General features: G+C 47.5%; 1 protein-coding gene across 1 annotated transcript in view; it reads left to right on the forward strand.

Moving 5' to 3' along the window:
• The first annotated feature begins 14,485 nt into the window (after positions 1-14,485).
• Positions 14,486-16,184, forward strand: part of POC5 (POC5 centriolar protein) — a 40,541-nt gene continuing 38,842 nt past the window's right edge. The window contains exon 1 of the mRNA XM_065406391.1: positions 14,486-14,570. Within this exon, the coding sequence (XP_065262463.1) occupies positions 14,487-14,570 (84 nt within the window). The 5' untranslated portion in view covers position 14,486. The remainder of the gene's footprint in view (positions 14,571-16,184) is intronic.

The raw sequence follows: 16,184 nt of genomic DNA on the forward strand, positions 1-16,184 counted from the left end.
TCAGAAAGGAAAGGATGCCAATTTATATGCCTCATACCCTTGGACATGGATTGGCACCAGGGGCAGCTGTTGAGACCTATCTGGAAAAAGGTCCTCTGTGTTGGCTTCAGGAAGAACAAATCCAGAAGGATCTGAGGAACTGGTGGTCTAGCTTGCAGGATGGCCTGTTTGTACGGAGGTGTTTTGTTGCAAGCCAGACTTTTGACCCACCTAAGGTGCCAAGGGGGTTAGCACAATTGTCTTGGTGCGCACACACAGATCACAAGAGTTAACATAATCCTGGACTTCAGCTTGTATACAGGACCACCAGAAGAAATGGGAAGCATGTTGAAAGTCTTAAGGAGGCCAAAGTGGTCTGCCAGTGGAGTGTCATGGCAGAGATGGAGCTCTTCTAGTTGGGAGTGGAACATATATGCACCCATAGAGGTAGGTGATCGCATCCTGCGTAGACCATTGCATTTTGGTTCTGGCTCTCGTTTGTTCAGGCTGTTCCATCACCTCCTAGGCTAAAGGGTTGCCCTGCAAAGCGGATCGGATTAGATCAAGCAGGTCTTGGAGAACTGTGGCACTAAGGAAGCTGAGTTTCAGGAGACAGAGTGGTTCTTGTTTAAGCTCCTCTCCCTCTTGGTGGTAGTCCCCTTTTCAGGATAGAGTGCTAGCTTTCCCAATCCTGATTCCTGGGTGATAAGTGATAACAAAATCGAACATAGAGAAGAATAATGCCCACCTGAGCTGTCTTTGATTCAAAGCTCGAGCCTTCTGCAGATATTCAAGTTTCTTATAATCAGAAAAGATTTGCACTGGAGGTGATGGTGCCACTCTTCAAAGACTGGTTTAATTCAAGTAGTTCTTTATCTAATATCTCTAATAATTCTGTTCAGCAGGGGTGAGTTTTTGGGAGTAGTAGGTGCAGGGATGCAACATGTGCTGTGGACCATGCCTCAGAGAAAATGGCCCCCGATGGCTACATCGGAGGCATCAGCTTCCATTATGAATGCCTGGGCCAGCTCCAAGTGTGCTAGAATAGGAGCAGTGGTGAAAGCAGTCTTGAGCTGTTTGACAGCTTCACATGTCCAAACAAATTTGACGTCGTTGTGGAGGAGATTGGTCATGGGGGCTATTTACACTGAGAAGCCTGGAAGGAACAGTCAGTAAAAATCCTCTTTTCAGGGAGATGGGGTCTCAGGCTTGAGAGTGACTTCTTCTGGCTAGCCACCGTGATCTGGAGTTCCACAGCAGGTGCTGCTTGGGGATCTATTTTGATGCCCTCTGGGGAAAGGATGTAATCCAAGAATTCTGTGGTGTACTGGTCAAAGGAACATTTTTCCAATTACATTTTTCCAATTTCACAAACAGGCCATGCTTCCATAGTCTTTCCAGGATAGAATGAACATGGTAACAATTCTGCTGAGGATTATCTGAAAAACACAGGTATGTTATTGATATAGATGACTACATACTGTCCAGGATGTCTCTAAATACATTGTTCACAAAACGTTGAAAGACTGCAGGAGCATTGGTCAGCCTGACTGGCATTACAACATTTTCAAAGTGCCGATAGCAGGTTTGAAAGTCTGTCTTCCATTCATCTCCTGCCCTGATGCACACTACGCTGTAAGTGCCCCAGAGATCCAGTTTCATGAAAATTCTGGCAGACTGTACATGATAGAGTACAGGCTTTGGGGTGGGGCCGGGCATGAGGGGCTTGGGGGGTAGGGGGGTTGGGGATCAGGCTTACCTCGGTCGGCTCCCGGTCAGCAGCACAGCGGGGGGGGGGGGGGTGTTAAGGCAGGCTTGCTGCCTGTCCTGACTCTGCGCTGTGCCCCAGCAGCGGCCAGCAGGACAGGTCCGGCTCCTAGGTGGAGGCGCAGCAGGCGGCTCTGCGCACTTCTCTCTCCTGCAGGCACCGTGCCCGCAGCTCCCATTGGTTCCGACCAATGGGAGTGCGGAGCCGCTGCTCGGGGCGGGGGCAGCGCGTGGAGCCCCATGGCCTCCCTAGGAACCGGACCTGCTGGCCACTTCCAGGGCACAGCAGATAGCCAGGACAGCTAGGGACTAGCCCACTTTAACTCCGCAGCACCACCAACCGGACTTTTAACAGCCCGGTCGACAGTGCTGATCGGAGCCGCCAGGGTCCCTATTTGACCTGGTGTTCTGGTCGAAAACCGGATATTTGGTCACCCTAGTTGGGGTTAGAGATCAGAGGTTGTACCAGGCTAGATTCAGGCTGGGATCAGAGGCCAGAGATCAGGAGAGGAGGTGAGGTCTGGAGTCACAGTAGGCCCAGAGTCTGTGGTGTGGCCCAGGAAGTTGTCTGGGCAACCCCACAGAGTTAAACAGGGTGGCTGACCAATCAGAGGGCTGCAGGGTACTGTCACTCTGGCTCCCTGGGGCAGTACTTCCTGCAAAGCCTATTCTCTACAGTGTGCCCTTGGTGTGGCTCTGCATAGCCTCCTGGTGGCACTGTGGGAATGGCAGCTGTCCCAGGCTCTGCAGACCTGCATTCTAGTTCCTTGCATCCTTACAATCATCAAGTTGTTTCATATTAGGCTAAATAATGTATCTGAGAGGGAAATGATTGAGAAATAGTTCATTGTGACATAAGAAAAGGAATATAACTAGTATTTGCAACAAAATTAACTATTGTATAAAATTGTCATTAAATACAATACTAAAATATATAGAATTTTCTCAACCTTATGTAATCTAAAATGGAAATACCTGTGTGAGATTCTCAAGAGTTTAATCAAGCTCTGATTCCTAAAACAGTTTGCAGGACAATAAGAATGTGTAGAAAACAGTAAGATAACAATTGAGCACCCAATAGATCAGAGGTGGGCAAACTACGGCCCGCGGGCCACATACAGCCCGCAGGACCCTCCTGCCCGGCCCCTGAGCTCCCGGCCGGGGAGGCTAGCCCCCGGCCACTCCCCCCACTGTCCCCTCCCTCCCCCACAGCCTCAGCTCTCTCCGCTGCCGGCGCAATGCTCTGGGTGGTAGGGCTGTGAGCTTCTGGGGCAGCGCAGCTGCAGAGCCTGGCCTGACCCGATGCTCTGTGCTGCGCGGTGGCATGGCTGGCTCCAGCCGAGAGGTGCGGCTGTAGCGCTGCCAGCCACCGGTGCTCCAGGCAGCGTGGTAAGGGGTCAGGGAGCAGGGGGGGTTGGATAGAGGGCAGGGGAGTTTGGGGAGGTGGGCAAGGGGCGGGGGTGTGGATAGGGGTTGGGGCGGTCAGAGAGTGGGGAACAGGGGGGTTGAATGGGGGCAGGGGTCCCAGGGGGCCCATCAGAAATGAGAGGAGGGGTTGGATGGGGGAGCGGGGGGCAGTCAGGGGCAGGGGTTCCAGAGGCAGTCAGGGGACAGGGAGAAGGGGTGGTTGGATGGGACAGGGGTCCTCGGGGGGCAGTCAGGAAGGAGTGGGGGGATTGGATGGGGTGGCGGGGGGCAGTCAGGGGCAGGGGTTCCAGGGGCCATCAGGGGACAGGGAGAAGGGATGGTTGGATGAGGCAGGAGTCCCCGGGGGGCAGTCAGGAAGGAGGGGTGGTTGGATGGGGTGGCAGGGGGCAGTCAGGGGACAGGGAGAAGGGATGGTTGGATGGGGCAGAAGTCCTGGAGGGGCAGTCAGGAAGGAGAGGGGGGATTGGATGGGGTGGTGGGGGGCCATCAGGGGACAGGGAGAAGGGATGGTTGGATGGGGCGGCGGGGGGCAGTTAAACAGACCCTTAGCCCGAGGCCTGAGTCAGCTGGCATAGGCCAGCAGTGGGTGTCTAATTGCAGTGTAGACATACCCTATATTATCATGGACTCTTTAGTATTGGGAAGATACTGAACATTCTAAATTACTTACCACTTGGTATGACAATACTAATATTCATTTAAAGAATGAGAGATTATAGAGTAAGTAGAACAAGGATAAGTTAGAATTAAAGGTTTTAGAGGGGAGAAAAGAAAGATACATAAAGAAAAGTGAAAAATTGGGAGATAATCTAAGTATCTAAAAAAATCTCTGTGTTAATAAAACATATTACCTAACATATGTAATCACCACAATAACCACTTTGTTTATATTTATGCCTTTTCCCCCTTATCCCTTAGTCAGCTATTTGTTTCAAATTCTGAAGCCTACGTGGTAAGATCTGTGTCTTTATGTTTGGAAGTCAATGGAACACGTTGTAGGCACTATACATAACAAATTAATACTATAAATATAGATGAAAATAGGAGAGACAAGAGAAAAGGAAGGAAGAAGAAATATATCTAATATTTCATGATGAACAACCTCATTGGAAAATATCTGATAAAATGTGTAACAAAGAAAAAGATAATTGGTGCATCATATAACCTCTCCAGCCCATTAACTTTAGCAAACTATACCGGTGGATATTTTAAAATATTAATTGCAAACTTGCTCTAGCTCCTCATTCTGGTTTTCTAAAGTTTCAGCTCTAGAATCTCATCCATCCCAGAGAGTATATATTTTTTCCATTCATAAATCTTACCTATCACTTGTGCAAACCTCACACAATGAAAATAGTTGTCAGAGAAAATTAGTTTGCGACTACTGTTTATACATTTCTCTGCAAGGAAAAACCCCTTACAGAAAACCTTTTACACTCTTCAGCTGCCCTACCTAACATTTCAGAGCAAAACCAATTAATATTTAAACTAAATTTAACTAATACTACAACAGAGTCCCTGAATCTCTTTAGTCAGCATTCTATTGATGACATGGCAAATGAATGTACATAGTCTCAATAACCTTGAATGTGCCTTGGTAAGAAAAGATCCCATCCCCACTGACAAGCTAAAAGAAGAGTTCCTAGAAAGGAAATTTTCCAAGAGTTAGTTCTCATGAGACACACTAATTCTTTGCTATCTGAGATGTTGGCTAAAATAATGTGCCAGATCAGTGGGTCAGATCAAGCTCTGTGTGGCACAGGACCTGAGGTTGGTGGAAGCAAAGGGGCATGTAACCCCACATTTACACTCTCCAGATCCTGAGCTGACCTTAGGGTTTCTCTTACTTGCACCCAGATGCAATGGCCTCTAAGAAGATACTCTGGCAGCCAAGGAACACTGCAGAAAGGACTTGACGGGGGAAATCTTTATGGGGAGAAGACTTTATTTTGAGGATGAGGCAGAGGTGAAAGTAACCCGGTACGTCCCGGTATGGCGTACCGGCAAGAGCCTGTGCGCCATATCGGCGCGGATCGGCTTCCCCTGGCAGCAATTTAAAGGGCCTGGGGCTCTCGGCAGCGGCTGGAGCCCTGGGCCCTTTAAATTGTTGCCAGAGCCCTGCTGCCGGAGCCCTGGGGAAGTGGCGGGGCTCAGGCGGCGATATAAAGGGCCCGGTGCGCCTGCCGCAGCTACCGCCCCGGGCCCTTTAAATCGTCCCCGGAGCCCTGGGGTAGCAGTGGCAGAGCTCCAGCAGCTATTTAAAGGATTCAGGGCTGCGGCAGCCACTACAGCCCCGGCCCTTAAAATAGCCGCCAGAAACCCGCCGCCGCCTCCCCAGGACTCCGGCAGCAGAGCTCTGGGGCTGATTTAAAGGGACCGGGGCTGATTTAAAGGGTCCGGGGTTCCGGTAGCCGCTACTGCCCCGGGCCCTTTAAAATCAGCCCCAGAGCCTGCCGGAGCCCTGGGGTAGTGGCGGCGGGGCTCCGGCGGCGATTTAAAGGGCCGGGGGCTTGGCCACCACTACAGCCCCGGGCCCTTTAACTTGCCACCGGAGCACCATCGCTGCTACCCCAGGGCTCCAGCAGCAGGGCTCCGAGGACGATTTAAAGGGCCCAGGGTGGTAGCGGCTACTGGAGCCCCGGGCCCTTTAAATCACCGCCCGAGACCCTGGCTGCTGCTGCTACCTCGGGGCTCCGGCAGCGCGGCCCGGGTGGTGATTTAAAGGGCTCAGGGCTCCCACTGCTGCTACCCTCTGGGGCCCTTTAAATCGCCACCCAAGCCCTGCTGCTGGAGCCCTGGGGTAGCGGCAGCAGGGCTCTGGTGGTGATTTAAAGGGCCAGGGGCTCCTGGCTGCCGCTACTGCAGTGGAGCCCCAGGCCCTTTAAAGCTCCACCAGAGGCCGGGGCCCCCTCTGATGGTGATTTAAAGTGCCCGGGGCTCCGCTGTGGTAGTAGCACCTGGAACCCCGGGCCCTTTAAATCATCCCCGGGGCTCCTAGCCGCCTCTGCAGCTGGTAGCTCCGGGGGTGATTTAAAGGGCCTGGGGCTTCCAGCTGCTGCTACCACAGCCCCAGCCTCAGGCCCTTTAAATCCTGATTTAAAGTGCCCGGGTATTTAAAGGCCCCGCCTCTTCTAGTAGAGGCCCCACCCCTCCTAAGGACTCCGGAGTACTGGTAAATCCTTTAAGTTACTTTCACCCCTGGGATGGGGACTGACTATTGCTGGGGATGAAGTTTTGTGGTGGTTTGGCTGCTTTTATTTTGATTAAGTGTATTTTAGTGGGTGTTAAAAGCATCTAGAAGTAACAGAGAGGTTTTAAAATATATTTATAAATATCTAAAATAAAATACAGTATATTATATTTTTGTGAATATTTGCTCTACGTTTATACATTTAGATGCTATGTTTCTTCAGTCATCAGGCTAGTGTCAGGCTAAATGTCATGTCTATTTCATAAGTTATCAGGGCTAGACTGTTGGACATGTGTCTGTTGTACACCAGATGGTGTAGCTGTCACCAGCATAACTGGAGGCTATAATTTAGTGTGGAGCAGTTTTACACCCCACCACCTGTTCTACAAAAAGCATAATTTAAATGGTATCAGGACAAACAAAGAGACTAATGGGCAAAGGGACTCTCTATATTCCCTATTATATGCAAGTACAGCCTTAAAATCTTGACTTTCTATTAATTATAGCCCCAGGACTTACTGCTATTGGCCACTCAATGGTCACAGGCAATGGAGTGTTTTTGCTCCAAATGCCAAAGATGTAGCTTTTGCCCAACATACTGAGCTACACTGACAATGGTAACCTACATAAGCCAGTAAGTGAACACTTCAATCTCCCTGGTCATTCTATTACAGATTTAAAAGTCACTATCATTGAACAAAAAAACTTCAGAAACAGACTTCAAAGAGAAACAGCAGAACTAAAATTCATTTGCAAATTTAACACCATTAATCTGGGTTTGAATAGGGACTGGGAGTGGCTGGCTCATTACAGAAGCAGCTTTTCCTCTCCTGGAATTGACACCTCCTCATCTATTATTGGGAGTGGACTACATCCCCCCTGATTGAATTGGCCCTGTCAACACTGGTTCTCCACTTGCGAAGTAACTCCCTGCTCTCCATGTGTCAGTATATAATGTCTGCATCTGTAACTTTCACTCTATGCATCTGAAGAAGTGAGGTTTTTACCCACGAAAGCTTATGCCCAAATAAATCTGCTAGTCTTTAAGGTGCCACCAGACTCCTTGTTGTTTTTGTAGATACAGACTAACACGGCTACCCCCTGATACTTGACACCATGCAAGGCACTAAATTTAGCCGTATGGAGTGGAAATTCATCAACCTCAACAAAAAACTTGCACAGATACAGACAGACATCATCTTCCTCTCCAAATGCAAACAGATGGGCATCATACCAAATGGACTGAAGGTAAAAAATCCATTGCAATCAACATACTACACTGACTATGGTGAGAGACTGTGCCACACACTCTCAAAGAAACTGAGGAACCACCTGATCAGCATCCTGTACAGCAGACAGGAGAAGATCAGTTCTGAGAGCTCATTCTTGGAGACTCTCATACAATACCAACCTTCCACACAAACTTCCACATGGCTGGACTTTACAAAAATGAGACAAGCCATTTACAATGCACACTTCACTTCTCTACAGAGGAAAAAGGACAGTAAGCTATCTAAATTCCTACCTGCCACAGGGGGCTACAACAGTGGTACCCTCAACTCATCTAACAACACTGTCAATCTTTCCAACCACACACTTAGCCCAGCAGAAGAGTCTGTCCTATCTCGGGGACTCTCTTTCTGTCCCACCATCCTCACGAACACGATACAGTTCTGCAGTGATCTGGAAGCCTACTTTAGTCGTCTCCGACTCAAGGAATATTTTCAACGCACCACTGAACAGTGCACTGACCCACAGGAACCCTCCTACCAACACTACAAGAAGAAGAACTCTGCGTGGACTCCTCCTGATGGTCGAAATGACAGACTGGACCTCTACATAGAGTGCTTCCTCAGACGTGCACCGGCTGAAATTGTGGACAAACAACATCACTTGTCCCATAACCTCAGCCGTACAGAACGCAATGCCATCCACAGCCTCAGAAACAACTCTGACATTATCATCAAAGGGGCTGACAACGGAGGTGCTGTAGTCATAATGAACAGGTCGGATTATGAACAGGAGGCTGCCAGGCAACTCTCCAAGACCACATTCTACAGGCCACTATCCTCTGATCCCACTGAGGAATACCAAAAGAAACTACACCATCTGCTCAAGAAATTCCCAGCTACAGTACGGGAACAAATCTACATGGACACACCCCCAGAGCCCCAACCAGGGGTATTCTATCTGCTACCCAAGAGCCATAAACCCGGAAACCCTGGACGCCCCATCATCTCAGGCATTGGCACTCTTACAGCAGGATTATCTGGCTATTTGGACTCTCTCCTCAAACCCTACGCTACCAGCACTCCCAGCTATCTTCGAGACACCACCGACTTCCTAAGGAAACTACAATGCATTGGTGTTCTTCCTGAAAACACCATCCTGGCCACCATGGATGTAGAAGCACTTTACACCAATATTCCACATGAGGATGGACTACAAGCTGTCAGGAACAGAATCCCTGATGAGGCCACAGCACGCCTGGTGGCTGAGCTTTGTGACTTTGTCCTCACCGACAACCATTTCAGATTTGGGGACAACTTATACCTTCAAGTCAGTGGCACTGCTATGGGTACCCGCATGGCCCCACAGTATGCCAACATTTTTATGGCTGACTTAGAACAACACTTCCTCAGCTCTCGTCCCCTAATGCCCCTCCTCCACTTGCGCTACATTGATGACATCTTCATCATATGGACCCATGGAAAGGAGGCCCTTGAAGAATTCCACCTGGACTTCAACAATTTCCACCCCACCATCAACCTCAGCCTGGACCAGTCCACACAAGAGATCCACTTCCTGGACACTACAAATAAGTGATGGTCACATAAACACCACCCTATACCAGAAACCTACTGACCGCTATACATACCTACATGCCTCCAGCTTCCATCCAAGACACATCACACGATCCATTGTCTACAATCAAGCCCTAAGATACAACTGAATGTGTCTACAGTCAAGCCCTAAGATACAACCGAATGTGCTCCAACCCCTCAGACAGAGACAAACACCTACAAAATCTTTATCAAGCATTTGTAAAACTACAATACCCACCTGGGGAAGTGAGGAAACAGATTGACAGAGCAAGACGGGTACCCAGAAATCACCTACTACAGGACAGGCCCAACAAGGACAATAACAGAACACCACTGGCCATCACATACAGCCCCCAGCTAAAACCTCTCCAGCGCATTATCCACGATCTACAACCTATCCTGTTAAATGATCCCTCACTCTCACAGACCTTGGGAGGCAGGCCAGTCCTCGCTTACAGACAACCCCCCAACCTGAAGCAAATACTCACCAGCAACTACACACCACACCACAGAAACACCAACCCAGGAACCAATCGCTGTAGCAAACCTCGTTGCCTACTCTGTCCCCATATCTACTCTGGCGACACCATCAGAGGACCCAACCACATCAGCCACACCATCAAGGGCTCATTCACCTGCACATCCACTAATGTTATATATGCCATCATGTGCCAGCAATGCCCCTCTGCCATGTACATTGGCCAAACCGGACAGTCCCTCCGCAAAAGAATAAATGGACACAAATCGGACATCAGGAATGGTAACATACATAAGCCAGTAAGTGAATACTTCAATCTCCCTGGTCATTCTATTACAGATTTAAAAGTCACTATCATTGAACAAAAAAACTTCAGAAACAGACTTCAAAGAGAAACAGTTGAACTAAAATTCATTTGCAAATTTAACACCATTAATCTGGGCTTGAATAGGGCCTGGGAGTGGCTGGCTCATTACAGAAGCAGCTTTTCCTCTCCTGGAATTGACACCACCTCATCTATTATTGGGAGTGGACTACATCCCCCTGATTGAACTGGCCCTGTCAACACTGGTTCTCCACGTGCGAAGTAACTCCCTGCTCTCCATGTGTCAGTATATAATGCCTGCATCTGTAACTTTCACTCTATGCATCCGAAGAAGTGAGGTTTTTACCCACGAAAGCTTATGCCCAAATAAATCTGTTAGTCTTTAAGGTGCCACCAGACTCCTTGTTGTTTTTATAGAAACAGACTAACACGGCTACCCCCTGACAGTAAGAACCAGAGGGGCACCAGTCTCTCTACCCCAGCTGTCGTTTCTGAGGGTTTAAAACAACCAAGGGACACTGGGGTGACCTGTATGTGTTTTGCTGGATCAGGCCAGAGCACCAGTGCGGGCAGCCCCCTGACGGGACTGGTGGGTTTATCATGGATTTCCGCAATTGACAGGAGCGTCCCAGGCAGCCAGGGCCGTTAGGCCGGGCCCTAGCGTCAGCCACGCACAATACGTGCCTGAACCCACTGACGGCAACAGAAATCCGGCCCTGCTCACGTGACACCCTCACGCTAACTGCCCGTTCACTACCCGCCTTCCCGGCCCGGGCAGCAACGCTGGCCAATCAGCGGGCGGAAGCAGTCCTACCCACGGGGCACGCGATGCCGAACAGAGACGGGCAGAGCGCTCCACTCCCAGACGTGAGGTGCCCTGGCAGCGGCAGCTCGCCGATGGGGGAGGCAGTTACCTGTGAGCCCCGCCCCGCGTTAATTGCGCACATAGTGATTGGCTGCGCTACGAAACGGCTATCCAATGATAGGATGCTTTACAAAAGTACTCAGAACCAATCTCAGAGGCTTTGGCTTTTACCGACGGCAGTTTGAAACTGTCAAGCTCCCGAGTCTGCCGGGGCCGCACCGGGGGAGGCTGAGCCCGTAGGCGGGGGGCTGCGCAGGTATGGGGAGCTCGCGGGGGTCCTTGCAGGGGAGACTGAGTCCCTGCCAGCTTCCCTGGGGGAGAAGGGGCGGGTGCACATCATACAGTGGAGAGTCTCCATAGTTCTATTCCCGCCCCCCCCCCCCCCCGACTACTGCCCTACAGCCACGGCTCCTAATTCCCAGCCCGTCCTATAGCCACGGCCTCTCCTGTCCTTTGGGCCTCCCGCCCCATAGCCACGGTCCCTTCTGCCTCGCCCCTCCCCCTTAGACACGGCCCCAACTGCTCCTCTGCCTCCTCGAATGGCCTCTGGCCCTGTGTCTCCCTGCCCCATAACCACAGCTGCCACTGCCCCTCTGCCTTCCCCCCCCGCAACCTGGCCCCCACTGACCCATAGCTCCTACTGATCCCCTTCCATCCCCCATAATTGTAGCCCCCACTAACCATCCTGCCTCATAACCCTTGTGGCCCCCCGCTCCAATATCTACAGTCCTTGCTGAACTTCCCCACCTGCCCATTATTCACAACCTCCACTGAACCCAGCCCCATGTATGGTTATACATGAACACAATATTTGTAATTTTATCTGAACTTCTATGTCCATTTGTGACTCGGAGATTTTCATTGAAATCCTAACACTCCCCCCTGCACACCTGTGCATAGATGAGTCTCCCCCTGGATTCCACACTCCTATCACTCCTTCAGTTTTGTCAAATCCCCCACATTATTATCTATGACCTTATACAGTTAGCTTTGTGGGTAGCACTTGCAATTATTAGCAGTACCCTCAACATGACTACTTGTGGAGTTATCCATGGCCCTCACTGAACATGTGACCTTCCACCCCATATTTCAATACAGTAATAATCCCCTTCCCCGGTGGGAGTCATTAACCTGTTTTCTCAGTTTTTTGTTCCCGTCTTCCCCATTCCCCAGAGACTTTTGAAGACTCAATTGCTCCTCCCAATCTGCACATCTCAGCAGTATTATTGTTCAGTCTGACCTTGCTCTCACTAGTGCCCTTTGTAGCAGTTGTTCACCCACCATTGGAGCAACTCTACTGGTGGTACTAATGGTGGAAGCTGTAGAGTGACCGTTACTTGGAAAGTCCAAATACAAAACTTAATAGTATAGATATCACCTGTGTTTGCAAACTCAGGTGAGGTAAGGGGGGCGGGGGGAAGATGAGGTGAACCCTGGCTTATATAGAGAGAGGACAGATTTTCTTTTCTAACCTACAGAAAGATGCCCCTGCTAAGAGCTGTGTCAATACCAGGTTATTTGCAACATACTATGCTTACCAAAGAAAAGTAAACATTGAACTGATCTCAGATCCTCACTTAAAGTCAAGTGCTTTGCCCACTGAAATCAAAACAAATAAGTTACACTCTACCCTAATTGGACCTTGATTTCTGAAAATAGTGATCTCAATGCAGTAAGCCAGTCTTCCTGTTTTGTTTTAGTGTGGGTTTCTGTTGTGAAATCTATTCTTCTGGATATAAACTGAGAGAATTCCAAAATTTAAGACATACTGGATTTTTTTTCCTTTCAAATAAAGACCCAAACCTGAAACCGACAAATCTTGCAATTGTTTTAGTTGCACAACAAAATGCACAGTGAAGAAATATGAAGTGTTTTAGCAAATACTTGAAATTTCACTCTGTGTGGGTGTATATAATATTAACAGCTATTATATAGCTTATGGCACATTAGGCACTAGCATTAATTGGAGACTCAGCAGTCCTGTCTCTTTGAGTTTGGACCAGAAACAATCACAGCCTTTAAATTGCCTTTGAAGCATTTTTAAAATGTCAATTTCTCTGTTCTGAGAGTAACTTTCCCTTCCCCAAGTCATGGATAATTCAAAGGCAGGACATGCTGCATCTCCTGTCTTTGAAATATCTACAACAGTCACCCTGAGCACTGAGAAACCAAAAGTGTGAATTTCAGCAAGGGATTAAGCATCCTAGGGCGTCCAATCTCTCTAACAGATTTTAAATGAGTTAAAACAAATTCAAAAGCATAGTTGGGAAAGTAGCTTAAAGCTTTTCTTTATCTTTTTACATGACTGTATTGATCTTGGAGGCTATTGTAGCTAACTTGTTCTGATGTCTGTGTGTGCTATCCTCCACAAATATGAGTTTGGGCCCTGACAGCATGCCTGCACATCACTGAATTTAGTGGAGCTCTGTGTGAGTGCAAGGGTGTGCCCATCTAGAGTCAGTTGCAGGATTGGGGCCTGGAATTATTAACTAAGTTGTGCTCCCATTTTTAAATCCATTTTATAAAGTGAACTATTGTAGCATTGCTCTCTGCAATGTGTAAAGCCCTGACAACATTTACATCAAATGACTGGATTTATGGGTTTATTGGCTGTGTAAAAGTTCAGTCTGGTGAAATCTTTGCATACATGATTTCTGCCTACATAGTTTTCTTCCGCACACCAGAAAATTAGGAAAGTTACTTAAATTCTGCAAGTATTGAAAGTAAAAAACTATACTAGAGGCAAAAAGTTTATGTAGTGCAAGAACGTCCTCTTTTGTTGTTTTTTTGTTTTTTGTCCCCCCCCTTCCTCCACACACACACACACACAACCCCAAATAAACCCTGAAACTATTTAAGTGATACTGGATGATCAATTAGCCTGAGTAATGGAGTCTTCCCACTCTTAATGTGCAAACACAACTTCCATCCACATTACTACACATAACTAGGGGAATAAGACACTACCTATTGCTTGTCATTTTGAAAACCAGAATGGATATACAGATACTTAAAGATGGTTACTTTCTGCCAATTTAATGATAAAATTTAAAGGAATACTGGCAAATTAAAAATTATACTTCTATCAGAAAATATCTATTTCAGTTTTCTTTTCGTACTTTATTTCACTTGTATAGAAAGCCAGTTTCTTCTGTTGTCTGTGTAAGTCTTTTTATACACAATCCTTTCCCCTGCCTATAAAACAACTTGCATGAATGTACTCTAGACAAAACTTTCCTGTTCTCTTTTGCTCAGACACAGCTAATATCTGTTCCTCACCTTCACACCAGATAACCATACCACCCTGTCATACACTCTCTAATCAGTCCTCCTAGCTCACAAATTCATACTTGACTCAATCATCATTTGTTTATTCACCCATTCTCTTCCGCATACCCTAAAATTAATCAGTTTTCTTCTGTGCCCCACAAAATCTACTGCCTTCCAGCAGGGACGTCAGCACCTTTCTTCCTGTTGGGCCTCAAATCCTTTGACTGCTCCACGTCCCAGGTCCCTATATAGGGTCTATCCTACCCAACTCCCTTGTTTAGGGAAGCGCCACAATCATTTGTTGTAACTAGAAAATGAAGTCCAGCTTCTGCTATTTTATAGAATTGTCTTTGTGCAGAATGTCATCAGATGAGGAGAAAAGCTCAAGTCCAGTTTTGCCAAAAGACTCAGATCGAGGCAGTTCTGTCTCTTCAGATCTTCAGGTAGGACAGAAGCAACTGCATTTGAACCTCTTTTACGGCATTTTATTTGACAAAGTGTAACTGTGAAGAAATGCTGTGGATAACTTTTTTCATCTTTTTTAATTTTTATTTATTTTAGGCATACAAAAGAGAAATAAAAATGTTAATGGAAGGAAGCAAAATAGAGAATACAAGCAAAATTTGAGTTTTTAATAAGCAAATAGCCACATTGCTAATTTTTGCTTAGTAAAGATTCAAACTTGATGTAACTGCACACAAAAAAATTAATATATGGAGCATGTGTCTTGACTAAGCTTAAGAGACAGCACATTAATCCCAAAAGTAGAAAAGTGCTGCTTTCTTACAGCTGTTCTTACAGGTGTGAATTACCAAATTAAAACAATAAAATTGTTAAGGATAGAAAGCCTTTTGACTCTAGTGGCTAACCAATATTCAAGATCTTGAATGTTGTTTACATTAGGAGGAAAAAACGATGCTAGTAGTTTCTTTGGTGCAATCCTGTTTATTTACAAAGATGTACATAGTCCCGTTTCCTTGAACACAATAGGAATCAAACAGAAGGCAGTTTCTTTGCTCGATATTCCAAGCCTCTTTTTCCAGCCAGCGCTCTACCCAGAAAGTTCTCTTTGCTTTTTTTCCCCCCAGTGTCATGATGCAAGTACTTCTCTGGCTGTCCTTACCTTTCTGCTGCCTTATCCTTCTTTGATATTTATCTGTGTCTGCCCAGCTCCCATGCCCCCCAAAATACCCAGTTTTCTGCATTTGCATTCTTCCCCCAGTGAAGCCTCTCTGCCCCCATAGCTTAGTTCGTGACTAGCCTTGCCTCTGGCATGTCTTTTGGATGGTTGTTCTTATTATTTCAGCTATATGCTTTCCTGGGTCTGAGGCGGCTGGAGCACTATTTCCTCCCTTAGCCTCTCTGGCACACTTCCTGTGCACTTTCTGCTACCCCTTCATGGAAATGGAGTCCTGCATCCCACTTGCCTCAGGCCCCAAAGACCAGCACTGACCCATACGATATCCTAGTAACTCAAATATACCCTTTCCCAGAACTCTGCCCAAATCGTTGAGTCTTCCAGTTTCCTTCTTCAACAGGCCAAATGGTAGGTGTGGCATGTAACAGACACTTTGCTCAATATTCTAACACCATTGCACTCTGGTTAACAAATAATGAACAAGAGCACATATCATTTAGAAAACAGCTAACATCCTAAATGAGATGCTGCTCACTAGCTCATCCTTCCCTTGGGAGTCTTTGGGGTCCATCTGTGTTCAGGAAGGCAGGGTTCTCCATACCTTATTAGGCTCCTACATGCAAATCTTTTCAGCCTGAGCTGGTGAAAAATGATTGAAGAGTTACGGGATCAGCTCCTGTCTTTTTATAACCTTCTAGCCCCTCTGTCATGTGACCTCCTGGCCAGTGCCAACTGTTGATCCTGTTGCTAAGAGGATCTCTCCCTTGACAAACTAGTTCTCCAGGTTGAGAGCCTGTCTTTTGGTAGAGCAATTACATTTGAGTGGTCAAATACTTGAGTCAGTGGCCCTATTTTGTTAGCCCTTTGCCACCTACTTTTTGAATTGTAGGCCAACGTGGAGGCAAAAGTGCACAGAGAA

This window comes from Emys orbicularis, chromosome 6, assembly GCF_028017835.1.
Source record: "Emys orbicularis isolate rEmyOrb1 chromosome 6, rEmyOrb1.hap1, whole genome shotgun sequence".
In the NCBI taxonomy this organism is placed as follows: domain Eukaryota; kingdom Metazoa; phylum Chordata; order Testudines; family Emydidae; genus Emys; species Emys orbicularis.